Genomic DNA, 16,100 nt, shown 5'->3' on the forward strand with positions numbered 1-16,100 from the left:
AAAAACTCCTCTTGAATTTTACTTCCAAGCTTCCCATCACCTCATCTCTTCCCTCATAACCCAAACTGTCTCTTCTTCCAATGAATACGAATTTCCTTGAAGACAGGCTCAACTCTTAAGTTTTCTGCTATTTCTTTGGCAGTAGTGGTAGCATCTTCAAATCCATTGTCTCTGTAGGCCACTGTGAAATCACGGCAGCTTCTCGTCAAAGTAGTAGCAGTCGCGATGTCCACTGACTGAGGTTTGTAATCCCTGGCTTACAACATTTACTTGGAACAAGATATCGTGCCAAACCACAACTGAGACCAGAAATTTGAAGTTGGTGATGTGGTTTGCCAGGCTTTACGCCTCACGTCAGATTCCGGCTTCCGCTTTACTCAATTGTGCCAGTTCCATCAGGGCATTGTAAACCTCAGTCACTGAGGTATCTCACTGGCCTTACACTGTCAGTGCGACTCTCCCAGTGAGTATCATTGATTTGTAACATTGTCTGTGAGGATCTTCCATCTGATAGTTGATGCTGAAAACAGGATGTATCTCCTTTGCAGTACTCTGGAGAGAGATACTGAATCTAATGAAGACGACACTGCATCTGACAGAACCAGGTTGAGGGAATGGCAGCCACAAGACACGAAGAAAGCTCTTGGATTCAGCGCACGGATCCTTGCCTGGACACCACTGTTTCTTCCCTTCATGTTTGCACCATTGTCATAGGCTTGGTCGTGGCAGTCCTGAAGCTTTATTTTATTCTCATTCAAAAGGTTCATAAACAGTTCTGTTAGGCCTTTCCCAGTAGCGTCATCCACAGACCAGAAAATGGTCTTTCCGTGTCTATGCGTTTATTCAACTTGAGCCTGGACTTGATCTCCATCCGTTGGGAGTAGGCTGAAAATTACCTGGTGACTTTTCATGTTGCTTCCGATCATCAGCTAAGTTATGCCAGTAATTGTACCCGGAAAGCGCAAGCAACGATTTAGCATTCTGGTCAAATATTTTGCAACAAAAACAGAATATGTTGTCAGTTGATTTCAAGTAAACTAGCCAACACCGAGTCAGCTTCTCACCATTCTTGAGCACTCTTTTGCAGTGTGACTTTGAGAAGTGTCGCTTCTGCTCACTGACTGGAAATGTCATGTCCTTGATTTTGCATGGCCCATTCAAAATTGTACGATCAGTATAGGCAGAGTTTAGGATCACTGGCCATAAAGCAGGATCTGATGTATCGATTTGTGGGGTGCAATTTTTCTCACTGCTGTTTCTGTCATCATGCAAGGCTGATTCTTCTCTATTGTTTCTCTCCTTTTCATGTAAACCAGATTTTTCTTTATCATCACTCTCCTTTACACCGCCAGGAAAACTGGACAATTCTTCACCACTTTCCTCACATTTCCATTCCTTATCTTTAAGTAAATCTGCTAATTCCTTAGTAACAGGACTTTCATCATTTACACTTTGCTCTTCAATTTCTTCTGCACTGGGACGATCACTAGTGCCTAAAGCCCAGTCTGTGTTGTTCTGTTTCAGATATGTTCCCATCAGATTTGCCCCTTGCTGCAAACAAGATTGCACCTGAGCTTTTCACTTCCTATACTGAGCTCCTGAAGGCTTCTTTGGGGGCATCTTTTATTTTCTATGGGGGGGAAACAGACAGTATTAGGGAGAGCAAACATCTATGTTCCACAGTCTTGTTCAGCAGAAATGAGGGGTTCAGGGTGCGGGAGGGGGCTCTGGGCTGTGGTGTGGGGGGGGGGGGGGGAAGTGAGGACTCCTGCTGGGGGTGCAAGCTCTGGGGTGGGGCTGGTGATGAAGGGTTTGGGGTGCAAGAGGGTGCTTCAGGCTGGGATTGAGGGGTTCAGAGGGCAGGAGGGAGATCAGGGCTGAGGCAGGGGCCTGGGGTGCAGGGGGGAGTGAGGGCTCTGGCTGGGGGTGCAGGCTCTGGGGCGGTGCTGGGGATGAGGGGTTTGGGGTGCAAGATGGTGCTTCAGACTGGGATCGAGGGTTTCCGAGGGCGGGAGGGGGATCAGGGCTGGGGCTGGGGCAGGGGGTTGGGGCCCGGGAGGAGGTCAAGGGTGCACGCTCTGGGTGGCACTTACCTCAAGCAGCTCCCAGAAGTAGCCGGCATGTCACCCTCTGGCTCCTATGCAGAGGCTCTGCATGCTGCCCCCTCCACATGTACCATGCCTGCAGCTCCCATTGGCTGTGGTTCCTGACCAATGGGAGCTACAGGGGAAGCACTTGGGGCGGGGGCAGCGTGAAGAGACTCCTGGCTTCCCCTATGCATAGGAGCCGGAGGGGGGACATACCGGCTACTTCCGGGACACGCATGGTGCAGAGGCTAGCAGGGAGCCTGCCAGCCCTGCTGTATGGTGCTGCCAACCAGATAGTCAACGGCCCGGTCAGCTGTGCTGACCAGAGCCACCAGGATCCCTTGTCAACTGGGTGTTCCGGTCAAAAACCAGACACCTGGTCACCCTAATTGTGCTAGGCACTGTACATACACATAGTAAGAGACAATCCATGCCCCAAAGAGCTTACAGTCTCAATCGACATGACAGGCAGAGGGTGGGAGAAAGAAAGTATCACTTTCCCCATTACAAATGGGGAACAGAAGCCCAGGGAAGTTAAATGAGTTGCTCCTTGTCATCAAGAAGCCTGTATCATAGGTGAGACTTGAATCCAGATCTCTCAATGATCACTCCAGTACCTTAACCACAAGACCAAGGACCTGGCAGCCAGGACTTTTAGGGCTTGATTCTTCTCTCACACTGGTTTTACACTGGTATAATTCCACTGGTACACAGCACACCTGGAAATTACATTCCAGCACAGGAAGCAGCGATTCACAACAGGTGAAGGGACAGTGTTAAGTGATGATGCATTTCAACAACAACAAAACCTTCAAGTCAATTGTCTTTCTCCCACAGATCATCCATAGCAGCGGGACTGCATGGCTATAATGGGGTCCTGGTGGGACTGCTCATAGCTGTATTCTCTGACAAGGGAGATTTCTATTGGTGGCTTCTACTGCCTGTTGCTCTTGTATCCATGACATGGTAAGTCGCACACTTTTAGGCTTCTGTGAAAGCCTAAACAGTTCTGTGTCGTAGAATTTAAGGGCAGAAGGGACCACCAGATCATCTAGTCTGACCTCCTGCATATCATAGACCACCAACACCCAACAACTGAAATGAGACCAAAATATTACAACCCCCACAGACTAGACTCCTATGTGCCACAGGCAGAGAATAAGAGGAACTGAGGTGCACCGGTGCTTGGATTCTGATTCCTTCTGTTCCTGAGACATTGGTTGTCATATGTTGTCTTGCATTTATTTTAATAATATCTAATAAAATCATGCTACTATTACTCCTGGGGGAATTCTGGGCCACTGTGCACATGCAGAATTTATGTCCCCCACAGATTTCTTTGCTTCTCTGCAGAAAAATGACTTTTTGACATTCTGACACAAGATCAGGTGGCGAATTATAACCAGTTTTGTTGCTGTAACTCAAATGATCATAGGTTTTGTCTATTGTTTTAATTATCCAGGGTCCCAACCCATAAGCTTGGATAGACTCCAAGCTTTCTCCCAGCTCAAGGCTTGGCTCTGGTCTGATTTGGGCCCCTCTCTAGCTCTAATAAATTAAGGCCAGATCCTCAGCTGGTGTAAATCAGCTTCATTGAAGTCAATAAAGCTTCACTAGTTCACACCAACTGAAAATCTGTCCCTAAATATTTTTAGGGTAATTAAAGCAGGGAGGAAATCTGTATATTGCTGATTGCAATGCACCAGTATGGATGCAGGACTTTCAAGATAACTTAAAATAAATCTGATTGTATCAGAAGGACCTCTGGAACTCGAACAGCTCCTAACAAAAACCAAAAGGCATGAAGAGTATGCGTTTCCTAAATTATTTGTCAGGATAATGGACAGTTTTTGCCTGGCTGAGCGATCTGAGGAATTAATCTTCACGAGCTTCTAATGAGATAATTTTGTTTTTCTCTTTCAGCCCTGTTTTCTCCAGTGCTTTAGGCTCAATCTTCAGTAAGTGGGATATTCCTGTTTTCACCCTGCCTTTCAATGCAGCAGTGACATTATATTCTGCAGCCACTGGACATTACAACCTTTTCTTCCCTACAGTCCTCATTAAACCTATAACATCAGTGCCCAATATCACCTGGTCCAACATTGATGTGCCAAAGGTAAGAGTCACTAAAGAAACATTCCACGCCACTTACACAGTAGGCCAATAAACAGCCATGTCCTTTTATTTTGCATGACAAAGACAGAGCCCCAAAATACAATTCTGTATTTACATGGTAACAAGTAAACAATATGTAATACTTTACTATGGCAACTGTCTGTTTTGGTGACTTCAATTTTAGAGTTGCCAAGTATCTTAAGCACACAACTGGACTTAAATACCTGCTATAATCCTCAGTGAATTTCTTTGGATTCTAGTAATCCATTACCATGGAGACATAGCTCCATAGTTTTGTTCAAATTTTCATGTAATGCCGGGATTACACCTTTGTATCACATATGATTAATATAGTCTATTAAGTTTTTTTTTAAACCACCTTTCTGTTAAGAAATTGGCACAGACACTACCATGATGGGATCATTAGAAACTCATATACAGGAGGACATCCAGATTTTTTTATAGCCAATATTTATGCTGGACCTACACAAAAACAATCTTTAATACTCTAGTGGTCCCTCTACTATTAACCAACCAGTGCTATTTCCAAAGTTGTGCTGCCATCATTAATTAATGCCAATGTATAAAAAAAGCTTGTAGAAATGGGTATTTCCATTTTAAACTTGTTAAGGCAGATAGGAAAAGGAAATCAACCTTTGCCAAGTGGAGAACAATAAAAACCAAAACACCCCAATGATAATAGATGTTATTTATAAGCTTCTAACAAGAATTTAAAATATATGTAGAGCAATAAAATAAAGTACAACTCCACAGGGCACATCATCAAATGAGAGCCATAGAACTAAGTCAAAACTGCAAATGACTCTATATGTGGCTGGTGACCTCCCTAACACTGCACTCCGTGCACACCTCAAATGCCTATTGATTCCAAAGAGAATTTGGGGTGCAAAGGAAGGAGCAGATTCTCTGCTGAGGGAAATGAGCAAAGCTCCTTTGAAGTGAATGGAAGGAGGCCCATTTATGACAGCAAAGAATGTGGCCTGGGCCTTTACTTGGAAAATATCTTCATTAGAGACCACATAAACGCTGCTTCAGTGGAGATTTATTAATATTAAAGGAAAGAATTAGAAACATCTTCTTATCTTCACAAATGACTTGAAAGGTGAAAGAGAAGATCATCTAGAAATGCCAGCTGGCTACCCAAACCTGTAAGAACTATCTGCTGACAGAAAGCCGTTTCCATGGAACTAATGTTCATTAAAATGAGGCCTTTTGGGGGGCGGGGGAGGCCAAAGCATCAGCTTTCCATTTATTCTGGTATCGATATTTGAACACAACATCAGTCATGGGAAAAAATGTCCGGTTGGTGACTTCGCCTTGCAATATCTAATACTTCAAAGGAAGTCTGCAGCTTGAAGCAGGAAAAGGTGAAAGCTGTCAGTGCTTTTGAACAGGTGACTACCAAGGCTCACCATCCACGGGGCTCGTTTCTGGATTACTTATTAACACATCCCTTGGTTAGGTTTGCACAGAGCGAAAAACCCTGCAGGACAATCAGAGAGTAAGTCACAGAGAGGCACGGTCAGTAGTGTCAGCCCCCTGGCACACCCTGAATAGAATTCTCAGAATAACTGCTTTGTCGCAAAGTGAAAGGAGGCTGACACGTATGAAATCGCAGCGCCTGAATTTGACAGGAGGTCTGAAGGAGCTTTGGCCTATTTACACTAGGCTAATTTCTCTCCTGTGCAGATGAAACAAAAGGCCAAAGAGAATGTTGAGGTGCTGATCTAGAATGCTGAAATGCAAGGGCAGGGGAGGGACTAACAACAAACAGCCTTCTTCAACTCCAGGGACCATGGGTCTGATCAAACGCTCATTGTGGTCAATGGAAAGACTCTTATGGTCCATAATGGGAATTAGATCAGGCCCTATGCTATCAGATGAAATGTAAAATCCCCAAGAGATCCAGGTGGTGGCAGCCACAGAACACAGAGTGGTAGTAATCACTGGGAAAGCCTGAGGCCTGGCTTTGAAATACTTCACTGTTTAACGACAGGTTTCAGAGTAGCAGCCGTGTTAGTCTGTATTCGCAAAAAGAAAAGGAGGACTTGTGGCACCTTAGAGACTAAAAAATTTATTTGAGCATAAGCTTTTGTGAGCTACAGATCACTTCATCGGATGCATTCAGTGGAAAATAAAGTGGGGAGATACAGTGTGTATGGTAACACCCATTGTTTCATGTTCTCTATGTATATAAATCTCCCCACTGTATTTTCCACTGAATGTATCCGATGAAGTGAGCTGTAGCTCACGAAAGCTCATGTTCAAATAAATTTGTTAGTCTCTAGGGTGCCACAAGTCCTCCTTTTCTTTCCACTGTTTAAGCTTCAGCTTTGTTGCCAGGACTTCACTCTGATTAAACTCTCCCATAGACTTTCATATGGAATTTGAGGGGCGGGAGGGGGCCATTCTGGTGTTTTTTCTACCTCAACAGTGTGCACTGAAGCAATTGCATTAGGACTGAGAGCAGCAGTTGCAGTAAGAGACTTAAGGAACTCAATCTGTTTAGCTGATCAAAAAAGAAAATCAAGAAATGTCTTGATCGTGGCGTATAAGTCACTTCATGGGAAGAAAATAGTAAAGGATGGTAAAGGATTCTTTAACCTAGTGGAGAAAGGCATAATAGGAATCAATGGCTGGAAGTTAAACCCAGACAAATTCCACTTACAAATAAGGCACAAATTCTTAACAGTGAGGTTGATTAATTACTGGAACAAACTACTAAGCAAAGTGGTGGATTCTCCGTATCTTGATGTCTTCACATCAAGACCGGAGGCCTTTCCTAAAGATAGTGTTTAGTCAAACACAAGTTACTGTGCTCAATTCAGCAGTAACTGGATGAAATTCTATGGTCTGTGATACAGAGGAGAGCACACTAGATGATATAATGATTCCTTCCGCTCTTAAAATCTATGTTTCTATGAAGATCTGCTCCATAAAGGAGGACCCAGCACAGATAAGGTCAAAATCCTATCCTCTGTGCATCATGGTTAAAAATTACATAGCTCATCACAGGGGTTAAAGGAAGTGGGTGGGGAGGAGTGTGGCCATTCCCTATGGAAAATCCCTGTAGAATTTAATAGATAAATTTTCTGTGAGTATTTTCTACTGAATTCTATAGGATGATCCAAAACTATATCCAGGCTATAGAATTTTGTAGGCTGATTAAAAAATAAACTATTAACAGGTTGTTAGAGTGACAAGGTGGGTGAGGGAATATCTTTTCTTGGACCAACTTCTGTTGGTGAAAGAGACAAGCTTTCAAGCCACACAGAGCTGCTTCTTCCTCCCCCACCGCATCTCTCTAATATCCTAGGACCGACCTGGCTACAGCTACACTGCATAGAAACAGGTTGGCATTTTTATTAAATTCTATAGGTATTTGGAGGGCTTTTTATTGAATCCCATTAGTTTAAATTATACAGGATCTTTCCATTATTGGGGGTGCAAGTCCAGTGCAGATTCATGGGGCCACAAAATGAGTGGAGGGGGGGGACGAATGGGGGCTCTATCTGCTACTCCAATCCATAAGCACTAGTAATGCCCTCCTCTCAGATGCATAAGGCCCTAGAAGTGAGGATTTCTTCCTCCTAATCCCTGTGTCATTACTATGGGAAATCCCCGTTTATTTGGGTTTTGTTTGTATGTTCAGAAAAATGAAATAACAAACTCTATAACAAGCTGAGAGACAAAATGGGTGAGGAAATATCTTTGGACCAATTTCTGTTGGTGAAAGAGACAAGCTTTCAAGCACCACAGGGCTCTTCCTCAGAACTGGGAAAGGTAATCAGAGGGTACGTCTACAATGCAATTAACCACCTTAAGCCGGACCCAGTCAGCTGATTCAGGCTGTGGGGCTGTTTAATTGCCATGTATATATTTGGGCTCTGAGATCCTCCTGATTTGTGGGGTCCCAGCGCTCAGACTCCAGCCCAAGCCTGAAAGTCTACACTGCAGTTATACAGCCCCATAGCCCAAGCACCCCTAGTCCAAGTCATCAGATCTGGACCAGCCATGGGAGTTAAATTGCAGTGTAGACATACCTCAAGTGTCACTGTGAAATACAAAGTGGAGCTGATTGTTAAGCGTAAGAAGTTAACACATGTGGCAAGAAAATATTCAAAATGAAGTGGGCATTAACACCTCAGAAGTAGGTCCAATAAAAGATATTACCTCACCCATCTTGTCTCTTTTATATTCTGGGACCAACATGGCTACAACAGCACTGCAAATAATATATACTAACAGCTCCTTTTAAAATGTCTATAGCTGCTACAATCCATTCCAGTCGGTGTCGGCCAGGTGTACGGCTGTGATAACCCCTGGACTGGTGGCATCTTCCTGATTGCTTTATTACTCTCCTCTCCTCTCATTTGCTTGCATGCTGCAATTGGATCAACAGTGGGGATGCTGGCAGGTATTACAGACTACTTCTCTCTTACAGATGTCATACACAATCACTTAATATGAAAAGAATTAAAGCCGGTGGAAACATTTGCAATCTATACATGGTTTTCCTGATGGAAAATGGCTTTTTTGACAAAAATGAAAACTTTTCCAAAAAGCGTTTTGGTTGAAGTTTTGCTTTTTTCAAAAAAAAACCCATTTTGTTGCAGTGAGAGGGGAAAGCCACTTTCACTTCTCTCCCCTTTCTCAATGGACAAACAGTTTTTAAAAAAAAAGTGAGAGAAAGAGAGCGAGAGAGAGAGAGTGCAAGTGATTTTTACGGACCAAAATGAAACAACATTTTTCAAATATCTTTTTTAAAATTTTGTTTAGAAATTTTTCATTGAAAACTTGAAATATATTTTGTGGTAAAGTTCAAATAAAACAAAAAAATGTTCAAGAAATATACCAATCTCTTTGACCAGCTCTACAAAGAACAAGAGATTTCTGTGGTTCTGAAATGTAGGGCTGCTAGGCCCAGATTCACAAAGGTACCTAGATGGCTAACTTCCCCTGGGAGTTAGGTGCCTAAATACCTTTGTGAATCTAGGCCTCACGGTCCAAATCTGCCTTAATTCATCGACTGCCAGTGAGGTCATAGAAGACAGGGATTCTGTCCTCAGTCACCCAGGAAGTCCAGAGTAACTCCACTGGCTTTGTTGGTGTAACTCAGGATTTACACCAGTGGGAGTGAAACCAGAGCTGAACCCTTTATAAGTCTGATTCATTCCAATTCTTAGCTTCTTTTATCCCTTAAGCCCAGCAGTGACCTTTTTCTGACTTTCTTTACAGCACTGAGCCTAGCAGCACCTTTTAGCAATATCTATGCTGGCTTGTGGAATTACAACAGCTGCCTCGCATGCATCGCTATCGGGGGCATGTTCTATGCTCTGACATGGCAGACCCACCTGCTAGCAATTGCTTGTGGTATGTACCTGATGGGTGTCTATTACTGGGGTGATTCCTTCTGAAAACGAAAATAAAGGAGGCTTTTGTACGAGAGAGGGGTGAAGCCACAAAGTTCACAGCTAGGTCTGCAGATGAACTTAGGCAAGGCTGAAGATTATTTCCGTCAAAGGTATTGATTAGGAACCATCCCTATAATTTATGCTATCAAAACAAAAATGATACCTTTGCCTTCTGCCATGCCAAAGGAAACATCCTTCAAGAGCTGTTTACCTAATGACTCTGTGACTTATCACTAGATGTTCTGATGTATAAAATGTATCTATTCAGTGCTCTTCCACATGTCATGCTGGTATAGCTGAAACTAGGGATGGACCCCAACTATTTCCCCAGATAGGGACATGCCTAAACTCTGGAGACAATAAGCACCAGACTGCTCCATATCCATCTCTACCTGAAACTACATTGCACAACTTACTATCCCTATTTAAATGGAGAGTGGAATTGTGAGTTAGCACAGAGTTCTTTATATGCCTTTATAAAGCAATTCCATGTCAGGTTTCAGTATATCTGCATCAGGAATGGACCCTTTTCTCATTCAACAAATGAGATTTGATTTCTTCACTGGCTTCACCCATTATAGTCTGGCTGTGTCCTAAAGACAGAAGAGATACAGGGGGGAACAGTGTTTTCCATACCAGCCTTCGTGGTGCATCCTTGCAATTTCAGCAGACATGTTTCCAATGATTCTCTCTCCACAGTCACACTCTGAGACTTAGACTCATAGATATAGACTCATAGATATTAAAGTCAGAAGGGACCATTATGATCATCTAGTCTGACCTCCTGCACAATGCAGGCCACAGAATCTCACCCACCCATTCCTGCAATAGACCTCTCACCTATGTCTCAGCTATTGAAGTCCTCAAATCATGGTTTAAAGATTTCAAGGTGCAGAGAATCCTCCAGCAAGTGACCCATGCCCCATGCTGCAGAGGAAGGCGAAAAACCCCCAGGGCCTCTTCCAATCTGCCCTGGAGGAAAATTCCTTCCCGGCCCCAAATATGGCGATCAGCTGAACCTTGAGCATGTGGGCAAGATTCACCAGCCAGATACCCAGGAAAGAATTCTCTGTAGTAATTCAAATCCCACCCCATCTAACATCCCATCACAGGCCATTGGGCCTATTTACCATGAATAGTTAAAGATCAGTTAATTGCCAAAATCATGTTATTCCCATCATACTTGTAAACTTTAAGGCCAGAAGGAGCCGTCATGATCATTTAGTCTGACCTACTGCTCACCTCATGAACCTCACTCACCCACTCCTGTAATAGGCCCATAACTTCTGGCTGAGTTACTGATATCCTGAAATCTTGATTAAAAGACTTCAAGTTACAGAGAAGCCACTATTTACAGTAACTCAAACCAGCAAGTGACCCACACTATGGAGGAAGGTGAAAAAAACCCCAGTGTCTCTGACCTGAGGGAAAATTCCTTTCCGATCCCAAATATAGCAGTCAGCTGAGACCCTGAGACAAGGTCATTAATTAACATGTTAAATAAGATTGGTGGCAAGTCTGATCCCTGAGGAACTCCACTAGTAACCTCCCTCCAGCCTGATAGTTCATGACCCAATGTAGACTCCCATTTAACCAGTTCCTTAACCACCTTTCAATTCTCTTATTAATCCCCATCTTCTCCAATGTAATGAATAATACCCCATGTGGGACTGCTTTCCTGAAACCCAGGTAGATTAGATCTTTTCGTCGTTTCATTTCTATTGCTGGGCATGAACTACTGTGCCTTTTGCACGGTTGGAAGGAGCACACACTTTCTGTGAAAAGGAGAGTTCAGAATGAGATTAATCCTTATGCTCTCATGAATGACAGGAGGAGGGGATTGTACAGTGCAGTGGCAGGTCTTGCCCAAAACCGCTGTCCTTACTCGTTTCTTCAGTGCTGTGAGTAATCTTATTTACCAGGAATTGTCTGTCTGTCTTTTCACAGCATTCTTTTGTGCTTACCTGGGAGCAACTGTGGCCAATATGTTTTCTGTGGTAAGTTTTTAATAGCTCGGGGCCAACTAACAGGGAAGTGAGATGTGTTTCCAAAGACAGATTTAAATCCTTGATATTTAGTTTCCTAATCTCCAGTGTGGTATAAACAGGTTATATGAATAGAGCCAATCCATCCCATTGAGAAGGCATCCCTCAAGCCCGCCAGAGCTGGAACAGGTTTTGCCACATGGGACAGTTGCAGTGCTCAGTAAAATATAAATAACTTTGAACTTTTCATCTTCAAAGTGCAGGCCCTACATTAACTAATCGTCCCTCAATATCTCCACAAGGTAGGGATCATTAGCCATATTTTACAGCTGAAGACACTAAGGTCCCACTCATCAAAGGTATGTAGGTGCCTAACTCCCACAATGGGAATTAGGCTCCTGAATGCCTTTGAGGACATACGACTAAGTGACTTGCCCAGGTAGACCACCTTAAGGACCGAGCCAGAGATTGATCGAGATGGCCCTCAATTTGCAAGGAAGCCAGGTCCCTTTGGGATTTGTCATGATGATGATGAGGACAACAACTTGCCCCGGTCCCCAAAAGGCGTTGGTGCAAGAACCAGGGCAGAGTTAATTTTCTGGCTTCTACTCCTGCATTCATATCTATAGCCTGCTGGCCACATTCTGCCCTGCTTCACACTTGACCTCACTGGAGCTGCATAGGTGTGACAGAGGGAAAGATTTAGTCATACACCATTCTCTGTGCAGCCCGTACTCATTGTATGTGACCGGTCCCATAATGTTGTTACCATCCCACAAGCAAATGGCTATGCTTTGGTAAAGAGGAAAAAGGCAGCTACCCACTTGGGAAACAAGACTCCCCTGAGAAGGCTCATCGCGGACCACCTAGCTTTGAATTATGTTTAAGGCTGGAGGATTAAGTTAAGGAGGATCATAGAATGATTAAAATGATGAATATTCTCTTCTTTTCAGTTTGGATTACCATCATTTACCTGGCCTTTCTGCTTGGCTGCACTCACCTTTCTGTTACTAACCACAAACAACTCCGCCATCTACAAGTTACCTCTCGCCAAAGCCACTTACCCAGAAGCCAACCGAGTGTATTACCTCACAATGAAGAAGCAGTACCGGGTTTACCATAGCTCCAGTGGTACCATGGCACCGGGCCCAGACTCAGAAGGGGCCCCGGCCAGCCTGATCCCCCAGCCAGCTGAGCCAGCCAGGAAAGCTGCACCCGCCCATGCTCCACCCTCGCCCCACCACTTCCCACCCCTGCTCCGCCCCAACCCCACCCCCACTCCACCCCCTTCCCTGAGCTATGCATCATGGGGGACTGCAGCAGGAGTCAGGCCCACCCTGCACTCACCGGGCACCGGGAAGTGGAGTGACCCGGCCCCAGCCCACTCCACTCTGCCGGCTCCCAGCCGCGCCACCGGTGAGTGCTGGGGGAAGGTTCCCCCCTACCCCCCAAGTCCCAAGGCTGGGAGCCAGGGGAGCAGAGCGGATCAGGCTGGGGCCGTGTCACTCCACTTCCTGACACCCCATGAGTGTGGGGTCGGGCCCGCCCTGCAATCGCCGGCCGGCAGGAAGTGGAGCGACCCGACACCAACCCGCTCTGCTCCGCTGGCTCATGCTGGGGGGCGGTTTCTCCCCTGCCCCCCAAGCCTGGGGAGGAGATGGAGCAGTGGGGAAGGGGCATGGGATGGGGAAGAGAAGGGGATAGGGGAAGCAGGGGCAGGGAGGAAGAGGCAGGAGGGAAGGAAGGGGATGGGATGGGGAGGAGATGGAGCCGTGGGGAAGGGACATGGGATGGGGAAGAGAAAGGGATAGGGGAAGCGGGGGCAGGGGGAAGAGGCAGTGGGTAAGGAAGGGGTGGGGGAGGGAGGAGATGGGGCAGTGGGGATGGAAAAAGAAGGGGATGGGGGAAGCAGGGGCAGAGGGGAAGAGGCAGGGGGGAAGGAAGAGGGTGGGATGGGGAGGAGATGGAGCAGTGGGGAAGGGGCATGGGATGGGGAAGAGAAAGGGATAGGGGAAGCAGGGGCAGGGGGGAAGAGGCAGTGGGGAAGGAAGGGGTGGGGTGGGGAGGAGATGGAGCAGTGGGGAAGGGGCATGGGATGGGGAAGAGAAGGGGATAGGGAAAGTGGGGGTGAGGGGGAAGAGGCAGGGGGGAAGGAAGGGGTGGGGTGGGGAGGAGATGGAGCTGGGGGGAAGGGGCATGGGATGGGGAAGAGAAAGGGATAGGGGAAGCGGGGGCAGGGGGGAAGAGGCAGTGGGGAAGGAAGGGGTGGGGTGGGGAGGAGATGGAGCAGTGGGGAAGGGGCATGGGAGGGAGAAGAGAAGGGGATGGGGCAAGCTGAGGCAGGGGGGAAGCTAGAGCCCAGCATGCGGCATCCCCTTGGCAGAAGCTGGGGCTCCCCTGTTCAGCAGGCCCATCGAACCCTCACCCTGACAAGCCCCACCTCCCCTGCAGCTGTACCACCCCGATGCGCCCCTCCCCAGACACCCTTGCTACTGAGCCCCAATCACCTGCACCTGGACCCTCATCCAAATGAACCCCACCTCCCCTGCACCAGCCCCCCCAACCCGGCTGAGCCCCAAACACCTTCACCTGGATCCCCTGCAGAGTCCCGTTGCCCCTGCACTTGGAACCCCCCCCCCAATGAGCTTCTGTGCATCCAGATCCCCCACTGAGCCACCCACACCCAGGCTGCCCCACAGAGAACTCTCTTACCCCCGCCTGGATCCCCCCACACCAAGTCCCTCTGCACTTGGATCCTGCTGCCGGGCTGAACCTGCTCCCCCACACCTGGTGGGTGTTTATGAGGTGTGAGGGGGGCCACATGGGAGAGAGCAAAAAGATATTGAAAATGTAACAAGTGGGCAATGGAGGCTGATCCCTTGGGCCTACTGGCTGCAAGAGTGAGCATCTTGAAACTGAATGAAAGATGCGAGGTAGGGTGAGGATAAGCTGTGAAGGGCCTTGAAAGTGAATGCAAGTAAGTCAAGTGCCAAAAGAGAAATATTCAAGGTGACTAGGCAGTATTTTCCTGAAAAATTTTTATTGATTTTTCAAACTGGAATATTTAAATACGAACAATGCTTCAAAAATCACTTGAAAAATGATACCGTTTGCCATGCTTTATTTGCTAAAGCTCTGCAGAGCATTTTGTGGTGTTAATAAAAAATAGCATATCTAGGTTTCAGATATGCATTTTCTTGCTCTGTTTAGTCACAGAGTTTTCTCAAAGGCACATATTGTTTAAGTGATCTTAAAGATAGCAAATAGACCAAAAAGAGCTTGAAGACGTAAGTTCTATGTGAAGACAAGCAACAGGAAAATCAGTGGCTTTTCAGATTTTTAGGAGACTGTAACCAAAGCCTGATGCAATATTTAGGGTTTGATTTTATAACTCAGCCCCTATTTTTGCTCATGCAAATTTACATCTTCAATTAATTGCCTCTACATTAGAACAATGCCACACAAATCAATTAGTAGATGCACAAGTGCTCGCATTTGCACCTGCAGCTGTGAGCACAGGTAACTGAAGGCCCAGTTTTGTGCCTGCAGACCTGGAGGCCGGGATGAGGTCTTTAATATCAAGGCATAAGAGTCCAATCCAATTCTCTTGCAAGTCAACAGGTCCCTTCAGTGGGTATTGGATTGGGTCATATTTTGTCCTGAGGATGTGCATGTTTATATTTCTCTGTATAGCTGTATTCCTGTGGAAAGTGTTAGCTCTCACTGTCTGAACTGAAATCTACCTTGTCAAGGGAATCTGCAACAGAGAAGGTAAAAACCACAGAGGACAGGAGAAGACCGGATTTCATTGATATTGCAAAATCTAGAGCATTATATGGCATATACATTTTAAGGGCCTGATCCTCAGTTGGTGGAAATCAGCCTCATTGCATTGACTTTAATGGAGTTATTTCAGTTTATACCCGCTGAGAATCGGGGTTGTTATAGCAATACTGAAGCAAGTCAATCAGAAAAAAATAGAAATGAAGTGTCGTCTTAAATCATTCATAAGATCCTGTATGTTGCTGACAGTGAATTGTGCCTTAGACGATTATATCAAATACAGAACTGGCATTTGTCTCACTATGACAAATAGTCTACTCCACACTGCATATTAGATAGACTTTAATTTATCACAGAAATGTTGTCCAGGAATCCCTGCCATTCACTGTTGTATCTACATGAATCTATTTTGTTACGGTTTCCCAGGATAAAAAACAGCTCCATCCTTGCTTACAGAAATAACTTACCTTATTATTGAAGCTATGTTGTTGCATTTCCCTGTGTCATTTATACCAAATAAACTATACTCGGAGTTCACAAATTCTGCGAGTTTTCAAGCTGTCTTTTGCATTCTCGTTTTTTTGGCACTGAAATATGAGCAACTCTGGGATTATGAGAAATGTCTCCAGTATGAGGGAGCTGTTCACTCTGAGTGTTTTCTGTCCTACTCCTTCTTACATAGCCCCCATAACTGT

The 16,100-nt window shown here is 45.5% G+C and overlaps 1 protein-coding gene across 1 annotated transcript in view; it reads left to right on the plus strand.

The window, feature by feature from the left end:
• The window catches only part of LOC102945845 (urea transporter 2), a 41,343-nt gene extending 26,132 nt beyond the window's left edge, over positions 1-15,211 (plus strand). Inside the window, exons 4-11 of the mRNA XM_043547354.1 lie at positions 2,925-3,053; positions 4,011-4,045; positions 4,142-4,203; positions 8,493-8,640; positions 9,462-9,596; positions 11,585-11,634; positions 12,576-12,967; positions 15,172-15,211. Of these exons, the coding sequence (XP_043403289.1) occupies positions 2,925-3,053; positions 4,011-4,045; positions 4,142-4,203; positions 8,493-8,640; positions 9,462-9,596; positions 11,585-11,634; positions 12,576-12,967; positions 15,172-15,211 (991 nt within the window). The remainder of the gene's footprint in view (positions 1-2,924; positions 3,054-4,010; positions 4,046-4,141; positions 4,204-8,492; positions 8,641-9,461; positions 9,597-11,584; positions 11,635-12,575; positions 12,968-15,171) is intronic.
• Positions 15,212-16,100: the final 889 nt, after the last annotated feature.

Source organism: Chelonia mydas, chromosome 5 (genome assembly GCF_015237465.2).
Source record: "Chelonia mydas isolate rCheMyd1 chromosome 5, rCheMyd1.pri.v2, whole genome shotgun sequence".
NCBI classification, from domain to species: domain Eukaryota; kingdom Metazoa; phylum Chordata; order Testudines; family Cheloniidae; genus Chelonia; species Chelonia mydas.